Source organism: Rana temporaria, chromosome 11 (genome assembly GCF_905171775.1).
Source record: "Rana temporaria chromosome 11, aRanTem1.1, whole genome shotgun sequence".
NCBI lineage: Eukaryota > Metazoa > Chordata > Amphibia > Anura > Ranidae > Rana > Rana temporaria.
The window spans coordinates 115,360,992-115,377,562 of record NC_053499.1 but is presented as its reverse complement, the minus strand read 5'-3'; the positions used below and the strand labels follow the sequence as shown (position 1 = coordinate 115,377,562).

The window sequence follows — 16,571 nt, the reverse complement described above, 5'->3', positions numbered from 1 at the left end:
CTGGCCTAAACTGATGAAGATTTTTTTTATTTTTTTTGAATGGGGGATATTTTTTATAGAAAAAAGTAAAAAATATTCACTCTTTGTTTGTTTATAGCGCAAAAAATGAAAACCACAGAGGTGATCAAATACCACCAAAAGAAAGCTCTGTTTGATCCTTTCTTCTCTGATCCTCCCCTCCTTCCACCGTTTCCTGATAATTTTCTGATAACACATAGTCTATGGCAGTGTTCCTCAACTCCAGTCCTCAAGGCACCCAGACAGGTCATGTTTTCAGGATTTCAATTAAATAACCTGTGCAAAATAATGGAAAGCCTGAAAACATGACCTGTTGGGGCGTTGAGAAACACTGGTCTATGGAGTCAGGCTGCACATGCTCAGTTTGGTGTGTATTGCTAGAGAGTTTTTTTTATCTTGGGAGAGTGCATGTGGTCAGCACAGGGCCTATCAGTACTGTCAATATAGAGGGTCAGGGATCTTGAAGTCTCATAGGACAGTCAGAAAACTCCTCCTACAAGTTTTAACCAGTGCTTTAACCATGACACTGATCAGTGTCATGTCACACACAGCCCATCCCCCCTACAGTAAGAATCACTCACCAGGTCACACCTAACCCCTACAGCACCATCTAGTGGCTAACCCCTTCACTGTCAGTGTCATTTTTACAGTAATCAGTTCATTTTTATAGCACTGTAAAAATGACAATGGTCCCAAAATGGTGTCAAAAGTGTCCGATGTGTCCACCATAATGTCGCAGTCACGATAAAAATGCCATAAAACGATCCCCTATTTTGCGCAAACCAATCAATAAACGCTTATTGCGATTTTTTTTTTACCAAAAATATGTAGAAGAATACGTATCGGCCTAAACTGAACAAAAAAAAATGTTTTTTTTTTAAATTTTTGGGGGATATTTATTATAGCAAAAAGTAAAAAATATTGCATTTTTTTCAAAATTGTCGCTATATATTTGTTAATAGCGCAAAAATTTTTGTTTGGGAGCCACGTCGCATGACCGCGAAATTGTCAGTTAAAGCGACGCAGTGCCGAATCGCAAAAAGTGGCCTGGTCTTTGACCACCCAAATGGTCCGGGGCTGAAGTGGTTAAAGCAGTTGTAATCCCTTATTTTTCACTTTTACCTACAGGTAAGCCTATAATAAGGCTTACCTGTAGGTATAAAGAATATTTCCTAAACCTGTACGGTTTAGGAGATATTCCCCTCGCAATGCGCCGCTGATTGCAGCGGCGCATGCGCAGGGGGAATCCACGGCGAAAGATCCGGCAGCCGCCGGACCTTGCCGATTTTAAATCTCCTGCGCGCACGCGCGGGAGTGACGTCATCGCCGCTCCAGCCAATCACAGCGCTGGAGCGGCGATACCTGGAAGACACGCCGGAGCAAGATGACATCTCGCTCGGCGTGAACCAGGTAAGTGTTCTTCACCTCGTTCCGAGGTAAGTATTTCATACTAGCTGATTATGCCTTTTGCCTTGCAGGTTTAACAAAAAAAAAATTATATATGCGGTTTACAACCGCTTTAATGATTATTAAATAAATGCGTAAAATTGTCCTTTTTTTTGTTTGTTTAAATACCTGCATCTGGCGTACTTGTATATGCATGTCCTCCGATGCAGATTTTTGGATTTTGCGTTACGCAGTGCATGTTCACACACCTGTGCGAATACGTCTATTGAAAATAATGCAGCTGTGTTCAATCCCTAAATAAAAAATGCTAAAATGTCCTTATGAAAGAAGCCTTAAATAGTTAATATTTTAGCGGGGTGCCAGGTCTCTGAGCCTCTAGCCGTTCCCTCCTGGAAGCTATGAAGCTTCTCTTATTTCACAAGTCTCTACAGAGCAGGCATGTGGGAAGAGCTGACAGCGTGAGAGATACAGTGCAAGGCAAGAAGGGGAGGGAGGGCCCATGGAAAAGAATGAGTGAAGGAGCTGCGTATATCTACCTTGCAACACCGTAAGGGTTAGTCACTCTGGGAACGCCCATAGGGGTTGGAGAATAGGGCGAGAGAGATTCCACAGTCTGCGTCCCAAGGGAGAACCAAGGTAAGTGTACTTAGTACTTTCTTTACCTATTTTCATAGCACAATAGCCTAATATATACAGTACTGATCTGAAATCCTACTAAGAATACTCTGTAAACTTCTAATCGTACAAAGACAGAGGTCACTTACCCATGGAGCTTACAATCTAGAAGTAGAACTCTGTACGTTAAGTGTTATAGTCAGCATGAAGCTGAAACGGCTATTCTACAGTTTGATAAACAGAGGCCACTTACCTATAGAGCTTACAATCTAGAACTAGAATACGTACGTTAAGTATTATAGTCAGCATAAATTGGAAATTGCTATTCTACAGTTTGATGAACCGAGGCCACTTACCTATGGAGCTTACAATCTAGAAGTAGAACACTGTACGTTAAGTATTATAGTCAGCATAAAGCTGAAATGGCTATTCTACAGTTTGATGAACCGAGGCCACTTACCCGTGGAGCTTACAATCTAGACCTAGAACATGTACGTTAAGTATTATAGTCAGCATAAAGCTGAAATGGCTATTCTACAGTTTGATAAACAGAGGTCACTTACCTATGGAGCTTACAATCTAGAAGTAGAACACGTACGTTAATTGTTATAGTCATCATAAAGCTGAAATGGCTATTCTACAGTTTGATAAACAGAGGTCACTTACCCATGGAGCTTACAATCTAGAAGTAGAACACGTACGTTAATTGTTATAGTCATCATAAAGCTGAAATGGCTATTCTACAGTTTGATAAACAGAGGCCACTTACCTATGGAGCTTACAATCTAGAAGTAGAATACTGTACGTTAAGTATTATAGTCAGCATAAATTGGAAATTGCTATTCTACAGTTTGATAAACCGAGGCCACTTACCCGTGGAGCTTACAATCTAGAAGTAGAACACTGTACATTAAGTATTATAGTCGGCATAAAGCTGAAACGGCTATTCTACAGTTTGATAATCAGAGGCCACTTACCCATGGAGCTTACAATCTAGAAGTAGAACACTGTATGTGAAGTATTATAGTCAGCATAAAGCTGAAATGGCTATTCTACAGTTTGATAATCAGAGGCCACTTACCTATGGAGCTTACAATCTAGAACTAGAACATGTACGTTAAGTATTATAGTCAGCATAAATTGGAAATTGCTATTCTACAGTTTGAAAAAAGAGTATTTAATAGAAAAGTTGTGCATGGTGAATAATCCAGCACATTCTTCTATACATCCAGTACGGTATTTCTGTGTTCTGCCGAAGTTCAACCATGAGTAATAATCTTTCCTGGTTTAATAGCAACGTGACACTGTAATCCTGTTCCCAAATTCAGATCAAGCATCTCCTACGAAGAAGGAAGCAAACTGGAATTCCTGGCATGGAAACTGTATCGGAACCCAGCATGACAAGGTATTTCTCCCAAATCATCTCTCCGCTCACTTTCCACATTTTCAGCTCCGTCATCGCGGTCAGAGCTTCCTACAGCAAGCACACTAAATCGGCATTAATATTGTATCAGTGGAAGCATTACATTCATCTCAGATCTAATGTGTCATTAACAGTTCGGTTGTGCTTAATATACCGAGGGGGATTTATCAAGCAAATATTGGATAGAATGAGACACTATTTAGGGGAAATCCACCCACCTCTAACTAATCCAAGGATTTGTGATTACTTATTGTTCATGTGTAACCTGGAACGCCGGACTGACACTTGATGATGCGACAGTCAGTGCAGCATTGTGTGCTTTATTGCAGATACCAGTTGACTCACATTTTTGACACTTGACACTTGGGTTTTGATGTATTTTTTTGGCAGAAGACACATTTATAAAAATTCATCTACGTCAGCTGGTCATATAGTATACTACATACATACACACATACACGCACGCTACACATTTATTATTCTACACTACGATTTATTTCTGTAGGTCACCAAATGCATGGTAACTGCATTTCCTATAGATATGATTGCACCTGATTGACAGCTCTAAACAGTAAACCTTGGTTTGCGAGCATAATTCGTTCCAGAAACATGCTTGTGTAGCACTACCGCCGTAGGAGCTGCTGGTTTAGATTTTGGGTTTTGCACGTTACCTCCAAGTTCGTTGTCCAGCGGAAACCTTCAACTATAGGCTTTATTTTTGCTGCATAAACTTGTGAAGGAAGCGGATTGAGGACACTGTCCCCAGACCAAGTCTGTCCCCGGTTTTGTCCCCGGATTGGATTTGAACAGGGGCTGGGGCAATTTCAAAGACATTCGGTGCAGAATAAAAAATCTGAATTACACACCTCCACTCCGCCGCTCCTACTAGCTTAGGGGCGTGTATTTTTTTCCATTATCTGTGCCCCTTTCTGATGATCATGTGCTGGTCGGAGCGGAGGGAATATTTCTTCAGTTTCGGGTGCATGGCCATTCAGCTCTACTTCTGTTCTTCTGCCTTGGCTCAAGTCCCGGCCAGCCACCTGCCTACCTATCTCCTTGCCTTCCCTGGTGGAGGGATCTTCCTCCACACCCCACCCAGTAGTAGCCGGGGCCCGTAGAGTGAGACTTGACAGGCTGTGAGGCTGACGACGACGGGCAGAAAATCGCTGATTGCCGCCATTACTAGTAAAAAAAAATATGTCCCCGGATTTCATTAAAAAAATCTGGCCACCTTAGTATAGAGAGAAGGGAAAGGTTCAGGCACGCAGTACAGAATGCTCAAAGTATTCAAAGGTCCAATGTTTGCCACTCACTCCTGAGTGGGTATTGCTCACCCGGATAGACCCCCCTCACATGGCCTAGCAGCCGGAATGATGCATAGACAGTATAGAAACAGTCTCTGCCACAGACCATCTGAAAGCACAAGATGGATAGTCAGGGAATCCTCTGCCACAGGATTTTAAGTCCCGAACTTCCTGCTTTACAGCCAAAGAGCCTTTAAGCCAATCCGGCGGACTGTAAGACAACTTGCAGAGCGGATCCCTTTTTCTTAACGAGGTTACAAGGCCTATCCCGGGACATCAGCTTGCCTTGCTTGTCTCCTCCAGCGCAGGTCCTCCCCCGGTTTCCTTCGCTAAGAAGCTTCCTCCACTTGGATGGACAGCTTGGGATCCCTTGTAAAATCATAGGCCCCAGCCAGCATAGCTGGGCCTACTCGACAGGAACTCAGCCTCAGACCAACGTGGTCCCGAGACTGAAATCACGCACACCCACCTCGCGCCGAGAGGGCCACGAGGCGAAGGACCCCGAAAAAACGGCGTCTGCCCCTTAAGTACTCCCTCCAAGCATGCACAGCGGGGCACCACTCCCACTGGGCTGCTGCCGAGAGGGGTCACCTAACACACTATGGTTTGCCTGAGTACCAACATGGGCCTGAGATGGTAACGCCACCTACAGGCAACAAGGGAAAACTTCTACCGAGCACAGCCATAGCCAGAACAGAGGCTAATTTAAATAGAATTAACAGAGTCTGAGGCCAACTATTGGCTCAGACACCCCTAAATTTACAATAGCGCCCGACTCGTTGGGAGACCAGCGCTACACCTGTAATCCAAAGCACAGGGTATAAAAGAGAAGAGAGGCACCTCTAACTGTAGCAATAAGTTGCTAAATGTTGTACCTTCATTAAATGTGACCATATTGCTACACTAATGCCGCATACAGACGGTCGTTTTTTGTGATGAAAAAAAACGAAGTTTTAAATCATGAAATAAAACGACGTTTTTTCACAATGCTCTAGCAAAGCGAGGTTACGTTTCACCACTTTTTTCCATTGAAGCTCACTTCATAACTAGCTTCTGGGCATGTGCGGGTTTAAAAACGTCGTTTTAAAAGTCGTTTTTTGCTACACACGGTCAATTTCTGTGAAACAAAAACGACGTTTTGAAAAATGACACAAAAAATTCGAGCATGTTCGAATTTTTTTTTGGTCGTTTTTTTGAAGACATAAAACGACGTTTTGCCCACACACGATCATTTTAAATGACGTTTTTTAAAACGTCGTTTTTTTTTCATCACAAAAAACGACCGTCTGTATTAGAGGCTCCTCTCTTCTCTTTTATACTCACAAATTTGCTTCTGGAAGAATGGTCAAACATTCCCATAGTCACACTCCTAAACCTTGTGGAGGGCCTTCCCAGAAGAGTTGAAGATGTTATAACTGCAAAGGGTGGGTCAACTCAATATTAAACCCTAGAGACTGATGCCGCGTACACACGATCATTTTTCGGCATGAAAAAAAACGAAGTTTTTCGGCATTTAGAAAAACTAAGTTTTTCCAACTTCATCATTAAAACGACGCCCACACACCATCGTTTTAAAAAAAATGCTCTAGCAAAGCGCGGTGACGTACAACACGTACAACGGCACTATAAAGAGGAAGTTCAATGCGGATGACGCTACCCTTGGGGCTGCTTTAGCTGATTCCGTGTTAGTAAAAGACGATTGGCGCTTTTCTGTCTGTTACAGCGTGATGAATGTGCTTACTCCATTACGAATGGTAGTTTTACCAGAACGAGCGCTCCCGTCTCATAACTTTCTTCTGAGCATGCGCGGGTTTTTCACGTCGTTTTAGCCCACACACGATCATTTTTTACAACCCGAAAAACGACATAAAATGCAGCATGTTTGAATTTATTTTTTGTCATTTTTCAGAACCCGAAAAATGATGTGAAGCCCACACACGATAGTTTTAAATTACATTTTTAAAAAACAACGTTTTTTTTCATGCTGAAAAATGATCGTGTGTACGCGGCATACGACTGGGATGCCATTAAAGTTCATGTGCTTGTAAAGAGAGATATCCCATTGGTAATATAGCCTATATAGATATTTCTCTCATTCAGTATGGATAGAGGAATCTCCACTGCAGGCTATTGTATTCTGACAGCTGACACTTATGGCTGTCCGAATTTCCAAACAGTGGCTGCATCTAATGAAATATCAACTTTTGTTGAGCCAGGTGGTGCCAACAAGGCCAGCATTTATCAGCCAAAGTTGAAGAATTCTTTGGCATCCTTGAGGGCCCCGTTCACATCTAGCAATTTGGGTTTTATGGGCAGAATCAACGCAATTCTGCCCGCAATTCCAAATTGCACTACAATAGTGGCAAAACCCTGCGTGTTTGTCTACCATTCATCAATCCTGGCAAACTGCATAATGCAAAGCTTGTTGCCCAAAATGGAGCAGGAGGTCTTTTTGGGCGACAAGCTTTGTGCGATGAGGTTTGCTGCAATTGCTGCACGATTTATCACACCATGTTTTAAAAATGAATAGCACCCAAACACATGTGGTGTGCATACCTCCCAACTGTCCCTGATTTGGAGGGACTGTCCCTGATTTGGAGCAATGTCCCTCTGTCCCTCATTCCTCCCTCATTTGTCCCTCATTTTGGTCTGATCTATACAGATGTATAAAAAATGCACTTTTTATCTATTGAAAAGTGTTTTCCAGCGCTAAACCTTTCATCTGATTTCTAAATTGCTTCATTTGTAAATTCCAAAAGCCAATACAAAGGATTAGTAGTGGTAGAAAAGCCCTTGTGGGTTTAACCAATCTTGTTTTTTTGTACAATTCTCCTTTAAGGGGGCGTGGCAATGGGGTGTGTCTTATGCCTGCATACTTTTGCTGATAGGTGTCCCTCATTCCCATCTCAAAAAGTTGGGAGGTATGGGTGTGTTTTACCACTGTTGCAGCGTGATTTGGCATCCCAACTTGCCTGATGTGAACAAGGTCCAAAGCTGGACAAAATTTAAAGTGGCGTTCCACCCTCAAATTTTTTTGGACCAAAAATCCTATTTTTTTTTTAAAAATATTGTTTTACTTACCAGAAATAGCGGTTGCTATGCGGAAGTCCATAATCTGCCTCTTCATCGTCCACGGCAGGTCTTCTTCCTCGTCCTCCTTGCGGTGTCTTCTGGTGAATGGGGCGCGCTGCCTTCTGGGAACTGTGTGTATCCCAGAGAGCAGCTGGCCAATTCACAATGCATTGCGCGGCTCGCGCATGCGCAGTAGGAAACGTGCAGTGAAGCCGCACGGCTTCACTGACTGTTTCCCTTACTGAGGATGGCGGCGCCGGAAGCTGCCAGGATCGAGGGATCGGCCTCGGGGGGGGCCGACATCGCGGGCGAGTAGGATGGGTAAGTGTCCTTATTAAAAGTCAGCAGCTACAATGTTTGTAGCTGCTGACTTAAAAATCGCGGGTGGAATTCCTCTTTAACCACTTAAGGACCCCTTCACGCCGATATACGTCGGCAGAATGGCACAGCTGGTCACAATCACGTACCTGCCCAGCCGTGGGGTCGCAAACGCGATGCCGGCGGTGTGCTCGCGACACGGTCTGAAGCTCCGTGACCGCGCCCGCGGGACCCACGGACCCGATTGCCGCCGGTGTCCCGTGTTCGGTCACAGGAGCTGAAGAATGGGGAGAGCTGTGTGTAAACACACCTTCCCTGTTCTTCATTGTGGCAGTGTCATTGATCATCTGTTCCCTGATATAGGGAAAGACAATCAATGACGTCACACGTCCAGCCCCGCCCCCTACAGTTAGAAACACATATGAGGTCACACTTAACCCCTACAGTGCCCCCTAGTGGTTAACTCCTAAACTGCAATTGTCATTTTCACAGTAATCAGTGCATTTGTATAGCACTTTTTGCTGTGAAAATGACAATAGTCCCAAAAATGTGTCAAAAGTGTCCGATGTGTCCGCCATAATGTCGCAGTCACGAAAAAAATCGCTGATCGCCGCCATTAGTAGTAAAAAAAGAAATGCAATAAAACTATCCCCTATTTTGTAAACGCTATAAATTTTGCGCAAACAAATCGATAAACGTTTATTGCGATTTTTTTTACCAAAAATAGGTAGAAGAATACGTATTGGCCTAAACTGAGGAAAAAGGTTTTTTTATATATTTTTGGGGGATATTTATTATAGCATAAAGTAAAAAATATAGAATTTTTTTCAAAATTGTCGCTCTATTTTTGTTTATAGTGCAAAAAATAAAAACCGCAGAGGTGATCAAATACCACCAAAAGAAAGCTCTATTTGTGGGGAAAAAATGGACGCCAATTTTGTTTGGGAGCCACGTCGCACAACCACGCAATTGTCAGTTAAAGCGACGCAGTGCCAAATCGCAAAAAAGGGGCAAGGTCCTTAACCTGCATAATGGTCCGGGTCTTAAGTGGTTAAGACAAGTTTGGCCCTGTCGGTTGCACTCTGCCCAACATCCTTTAGAAATCAAAGGAATCGGGCAGAAAATGGTTGGAAGAACAGTGACTGCAGCCAACAAGACATCTGTCAGAATACAATAGCCTGCAGTTAAAGATTTGTCCATCCTGACCAAATTTTGATCCATCTTTGGAAATCTGTTAGTGGAAAAATCACTGCAAGAGATTGTTGGGTGATTTATCATGAAATAATAATTTCCATGAAGTATACATAAATATGACAAATTGCCCAAGAATGCTAAATGAGCAATTCTCTCATGTTACCATTCAAATCTCTGGAGGAGAAGAGTGGAGATCAACTTCTAATGCCCCGTACACACCATCACTTTATGTGATGAAAAAAAACGACACTTTCTGTGAAGTAAAAAATGACGTTTTTGAAACTTCAATTTTCAAAGACGAAGTTGCATACACACCATCGTTTTCTCACAATGATCTTGCAAAGTCAGGTTACGTTCCACCACGTTTTACCATTGAAGCTAGCTTCTGGGCATGCGTGGATGAAAAAACGTCTTAGAAAACGACGTTTTTTGCTACACACGGTCAATTTCTGTGAGGTAAAAAGTGCACTTTTGAAAAACGACACATAAAATTGAAGCATGCTTCAATTTTTTTCTGTCGTTTTTTAGAAGACATAAAACGACGTTTTTGCCCACACACGGTCAATTAAATTGACGTTTTTGAAAATGACGTTTTTTTCCATCGCAGAAAGTGATGGTGTGTACGCGGCATAATAGTTCCTGTTATGTGATTAAATTTGCAGTTGTAGATCAATCACTCAATGAGACTACTGAAAATCTCTTATGCCGCGTACACACGATCATTTTTCGGGTTGTAAAAAACGTTTTTTAAAAATGTCATTTAAAACGATCGTGTGTGGGCTTCAGAGCATTTTCCGGGTTCTAAAAAACGACAAAAAAAATAAATTCGAACATGCTCTATTTTTTAACGACATTTTAAACTATGTTGTTTGGTTGTAAAAAATGATCGTGTGTGGGCTTTAACGACGTGAAAAACCCGCGCATGCTCAGAAGCAAGTTATGAGACGGGATCGCTCGTTCTGGTAAAACTACCGTTCGTAATGGAGTAAGCACATTCATCACGCTGTAACAGACAGAAAAGCGCAAATCATCTTTTACTAACAAGGAATCAGCTAAAGCAGCCCAAAGGGTGGCGTCATCCGCATGGAACTTCCCCTTTATAGTGCCGTCGTACGTGTTGTACGTCGCCGCGCTTTTCTAGAGAATTTTTTTTTCACTATCGTGTGTAGGCAACGTTGTTTTTTTATTGATGAAGTTGAAAAAAACTTTGTTTTTTCTAGAGGCTGAAAAACGTAGTTTTTTACAACCCGAAAAATTATCGTTTGTACGCGGCATTAGGGCCAGTTCACATCAGACGCAGTTCCGTACAGTTTTGTATGTATTTTTTCTGCACTAAAAATGCATGCACAGTGTTTTCCATGTATTCCAATGTCTCTAGTTCACACCATGCAGTCAGTTTCCGGTGCCGAAACTGACCGGAAATTGACTGAAAACTATTGACTGACAATTGCGCAGTCTTGCAACACTGTACCCATATGAAATCTTTATGTTTCCCCCCCCCCCAAAAATAGAGCTTTCGTTTGGTGGTATTTGATCATCTCTGCGTTTTTTGTTTTTTTTGCGCTATAAACAAAAGAAGAGCGACAATTAAAAAAAAAAAACACAATATTTTTTAATTTTTGATTTAATAAATACCACAATTTTTTTTAAAAACATTTTTTTTCCCTCAGTTTAGACCGATACGTATTCTTCTACATATTTTTGGTAAAAAAAAATACGCAATAAGCGTATAATAATTTTTTTGCGCAAAAGTTATAGCGTCTACAAAATAGGGGATAGATTTCTGGCATTTTTATTTATTATTTTCTTCTTTACTAATAATGGCGGCGATCTGCGATTTTTATTGTGACCGTGACATTGCGGCGGACACATCGGACACTTTTGACACGTTTTTGGGACCATTCACATTTATACAGCGATTAGAGATATACAACTGCACTGATTACTGATTTAAATGTGACTGGCAGGGAAGTGGTTAACACTAGGGGGCGCTGAAGGGGTCAATATGTTCCCTAAAGTGTGTTCTAACTGTAGGGGGAAGGGGACTCACAAGGGGAGGAGACCGATGTGTGTTCCTCTGTACTGGGAACACACATCGGTCTCCTCGCCTCTGACAGGAGGTGGATCTGTGTGTTTACACACACAGATCCATGGTCCTGCCGTGATCACTGGCAATCGCGGGTACCCGGCGGACATCGCGGCCGCCGGGTCAAGGGCAGTGCTGCCCGCCCTAGATTGCCGGGAAGAAAGGACGTCATATGACGTCCACCCAGATCGAGGAAGGTTTCCTGCCGGCGTCATTTTATAATAGCCCGGTAAGGAAGAGGTTAATGAACTTTTTTTTTGTTAATTCTCCTTTAAGGGGGTGTGGCAGGGGGCGTGTCCTATGCCTACATACGTTTGCTAGTAGGTGTCCCTCATTCCCATCTCTAATGTTGGGAGGTATGTTTTAGTAGCATTACAGAGCCAATAATAATGGCCAGTGAGTTTTGTATTCCCATGCAGGTCTATGCAGGTCAAATTATAGACAGTAAAACCGCTGCTCAACCCCCTAGTTACTGCCCCGGCTGCACTGTACACGAACCCTTAAACACTTTCCCATTGAGGAGGAGATGTTGGGCAAATCTTTCTGGCTGAAAAAAAAAATCTAGTTCAACCAATAGAAGGGGATTGTCTTTGATGTCATTTTTTTGCCAGATAAATATTGTTTGTAAATGAGAGATCACTGTGATTTTTATATAGTATATAATATGAAAAAGCAAATCTTAGTCGTAACATGTGAATGTTGGGTGAATTTCTTGTCTAATCAATGATAAATACCAGTTCTTTATGTTTGTCTTTTCAGTACGACAGAACCTGTGTATGATTACCCAAATAACGAACCCCCCCGTTCCCCATCTCCAAGAGGATCATCAACCTTAGTCAGCATTACAGACAAGCTTCTTCTCACACAGAGTGTGTGGCTTCACCTCAGTGTCAACTCAGCTACCGCATTGCATGTGCTGCAGAGAGAGCCACCAGGGGTAAGTCAACTGGTAACTTTTGCTGTGTACCCATCCTTCTCAATCAGAGGCGACTCTAGGTTTTGTGAGGCCTTAGGCAAAACTTGACATGGGGCCCCACTCACACCCATGACGGGAAAATAATCCAAGGACAAGAGCCCTTTTCCCCACAACCCTGGCCGGTGGTTGTGGGGGTCTGCAGGCAGGGGACTTATCGGAATCTAAAAGCCACCTTTAACAAGGCTGCCTCCAGATCCTGCTCTTTAATAACTAAGGTGCAGGGCCACCAGGTGATGTCATTAACTGAGGTCATGCTGGGTCATTGACGTCACAAGGGGTGGGGCCATCGATATTAACTGGTTGTTAGGGATGCTGGCGGCTCCGCTCCTGAGTCAGGACTCTGAGGCCCCGTACACACGAGGGGACATGTCCGATAAAAACGGTCCGCGGACCGTTTTCATCGGACATGTCCGCTCGGAGATTTCGGTCTGATGGCTGTACACACCATCAAACCGAAATCCCCGTGGACAGAGAACGCGGTGACGTAGACAACATCGACGTTCTCTATCACGCAAGTTCAATGCTTTCACGCATGCGTCGAATCATTTCGACGCATGCGCGGGATTTCTGTCCGCTGGTTAGACGTACTAACCAGCGGACATGTCCGATGGACAGCTCTCCAGCGGACAAGTTTCTTAGCATGCTAAGAAACTTTTGTCCGCTGGATATCTGTCCGCTAGCCTGTACACACGATCGGATCTGTCCTCTGAAACTGGTCCGGTCGTGTGTACGAGGCCTAAACGCTGCCTGAGCACAGCAGCGTTAAGGTCCTCTGTCCCTCAAAACTGGGGTAATGCATTGGGTAAGTTAGGTGGCCGCGAGGCCCCTGTGAGTGTGAGGCCTTAGGCGACTGCCTAATTTGCCTAATTAAAGAGCCGCCTCTTTTTTTTAATATAATATGCACTATGTGGGTGGGGGGAGATAGAAAGGTCTTTCCCAAACCACAGAATGGGCCAAAGTGTCACAAACTAGGGTGAATGTGAGTGAACCACAACTGCGGGTTAGGAAGATTTCAATGCAGCTCTCTATGCGATGTGAATATCTGTACTGGACCCCAGGCGTCACTCCGATCAGAGAACAGGAGTTTAGGGGTTCAGTACATCATCTCTTTCACATAAAAGAATGCGTTGAGCTACTAAGGGTGGAGGTATTACAACATGCGTTCAACGCCTAGCGTTGAAAAGGTACAGTGAACATGTTCAGTATTTTAGGGCATAAGGCCGTATACAATTAACAACAAATGTCAAGCACGTAGCATATGAAAATACTATATGCAATTAGCAATTACTTGAGAGAGGTAACTTTAGCTTAAATGATCTGAGAGTGTATGTGCCTTTAAGATTTTCTAGAAATGTTACTTAAAAGCACAACAAGTAATGCCAAGCAGCATAGTAGTAATGGTACTTATCCGTTTGCAGAGGATGAGAGTACGCAGAGTATTGTTCCAGGTTGCGCTGCTATTCAGTTGAGGGGATATGCCAGTAGCTTGTATGTAGCGTGGTCCGGCTACGGCCGACAATAATAGGACAGCGTTTACTGTCCACGCTGTCTTGTTTATAGGAGGGAGGCATGTGTAGTGCATAAAGCACTGATTCGACTCGCACTTCCGCGTTCCATGCTGAAACGCACGCGGCGCCGGGTGATGACGTCATTGCGCGGTCGCCGTATGCGTTCCAGCGTGGAACACAATAGAGCGATGTGAGAGCGCCGATTACACAAAGCTGGTCGTACATTAACCACTTCAATACTGGGTACTTTCGCCCCCTTCCTTCCCAGGCCAATTTTCAGCTTTCAGCGCTCTCGCACTTTCAATGACAATGAATTGTCATGCAACATGGTACCCATATGAAAGTTTTAACGTTTTGTTCACACTAATTGAGCTTTCTTTTGGTGATATTCATTCATGACTTCAAAGAGCGAAAATTTTGGGGAAAAAAACAATAATTTCTACTTTCTATTTTAAAAGAAACCAATAAAATCGAATTTTGTCAGAAATGTAAGCCAAAATGTATTCTGCTACATGTCTTTGGTAAATAAAATCCCATTAAGTGTATAGTAATTGGTTTGTGTGATCATGGACAGACATACGCAGATGATCATTGGGACATATGATTTTACTGGGACATATGTGGGGGGACAGGTGTTTTTACTGTGTGGGGACATGTGTGTGGTGACACTATTTTAGTGACATGTGTGTGTTTACAATGGGCTGGTGATCAGTGTGTAAAAAGCTCATACTCACTGACCACCGGCCACGGGTGCAGCTATCAATAAACCATTTTTTTTTAAGAAAAAAAAAATACCCTGCAAGGCAAAGGCATAATGAGCTAGTATGCATAGAATACTAGCTCATTATGAAGTACTTATCTGAGATCGAAGCCCCCGCAGCGGTGCTTGGTCACCTCCTCTGTGTGCGCCATTCCTTCCACGATTCACTTCCGCATATCGCGGCTCCGGCTCTGTGACTGGCCGGAGCCGTGATAACGTCACTCCCGCGCGCCATTGTCTACGGCGTATGTGCAAAAATGCGTAAAAATGTGCACTGTGTCAGAGAGAAGGCATACTGCCAAGTGCCACACAGGAGAGCCCAGGGAAATAATAACCAAAAAGTGCATAAACAGTTAATCAAATATAATTTATTGAAAAAACTAACCAATTGATAAAAGGTATGCAGAAATTTTACACCTAAAACCATAAACAGACAAGGTTGTCTGGGGACAAAGAAAAACATGACTACCTTAATTTGCACTCTTCCATAGTACCTTATTGGTGATATTGATTATTTTGGATGGTGTCTTATGTTCTGTCTTGTGTGTGCTTGTCTTTGTCCCCAGACAACCCTGTCTATTTATGGTTTCAGGTGCAAAATTTCTGCATACCTTTTATCAACTGGTTATTTTTTTTAATAAACTATTTAAATAAATATATTAACTGTTTATGCATTTTTTGGTTATTATTTCCCTGGGCTCTCCTCAGCGCGCATTCCCGCCACACTCTGCCTGTGCCAGAATGACCGACTCCCGCGCACAAGGTGATGTCATCCTCCACCAGCTGATTAAGGGGCTGAAAATTCCGCACTTACAAGTAATGCAGAGAGAAAATGACAGCGACTAGTAAGGAATATCAACCGTTGCATTGCTGGAAGGTGGAGGTGAATATTTTTACATGTTGAGTTCTGCTATATTAAAAGCTGCAGATTTAAAAAAGAAACAAAAAATGTACCTCTGGTGTTACTTTAAAGTGGTTGTAAACCCCTACAACACACTTTTTGCTACAGCTAAGGCTTACCTGTAGCTACCCTGGATATCTCCTAAACCTGAACAGTTTAGGAGATATCCCCTGTATTTGCATGTGCCAATGTTATCGGCATATGTGCACTGAAGCAATGGCACATACATGCTGTTGCTTTCAGTGACTGTGCCGTTACCGGCGGCTCCCGCGATACCCGGAAGTAACTCCAGGACCACATGTCGCCAGCCGGTGCTGTGTCAAGCACTGCAGCGGGGCTTCGATCCCAGGTGAGTATTGCATAATGAGCTAGTATGTTATGCAGGAACTAATTGGAGTGAGGTGTCAGACAACTGGAGTCCAATCAATGAGATGAGATTGGAGGTGTTGGTTACAGCTGCCCTGCCCTATAAAAAACACACACCAGTTCTGGGTTTGCTTTTCACAAGAAGCATTGCCTGATGTGAATGATGCCTCGCACAAAAGAGCTCTCAGAAGACCTATGATTAAGAATTGTTGACTTGCAAGCTGGAAAGGGTTATAAAAGTATCTCCAAAAGCCTTGCTGTTCATCAGTCCACGATAAGACAAATTGTCCATAAATGCAGAAAGTTCAGCACTGCTGCTACTCTCCCTAAGAGTGGCCGTCCTGTAAAGCTGACTGCAAGAGCACAGCGCAGACTGCTCAATGAGGTGAAGAAGAATTCTAGAGTGTCAGCTAAAGACTTACAAAAGTCTCTGGCATATGCTAACATTACGATGCGTAAAACACTAAACAAGAATGGATTTCATGGGAAGAATACCACAGAGGAAGCCACTGCTGTCCAAAAAACATTGCTGCACGTTTACAGTTTACACAAGAGCACCTGGATGTTCCACAGCAGTACTGGCAAAATGACAGATGAAACCAAAGTTGAGTTGTTTGGAAAAA

General features: G+C 43.1%; 1 protein-coding gene across 3 annotated transcripts in view; it reads left to right on the top strand.

Moving 5' to 3' along the window:
* The first annotated feature begins 1,937 nt into the window (after positions 1 to 1,937).
* RIN1 (Ras and Rab interactor 1) overlaps positions 1,938 to 16,571 on the top strand; it is a 52,956-nt gene continuing 38,322 nt past the window's right edge. The window contains exons 1-3 of one of the 3 annotated variants that reach the window (XM_040328875.1): positions 1,938 to 2,061; positions 3,369 to 3,445; positions 12,197 to 12,374. In XM_040328875.1, the coding sequence (XP_040184809.1) occupies positions 3,414 to 3,445; positions 12,197 to 12,374 (210 nt within the window). In that variant the 5' untranslated portion in view covers positions 1,938 to 2,061; positions 3,369 to 3,413. Of the gene's footprint in view, positions 2,062 to 2,113; positions 3,446 to 12,196; positions 12,375 to 15,389; positions 15,565 to 16,571 lie in introns of those variants that run through there. The other 2 variants (XM_040328874.1, XM_040328876.1) reach the window with 2 other exon arrangements.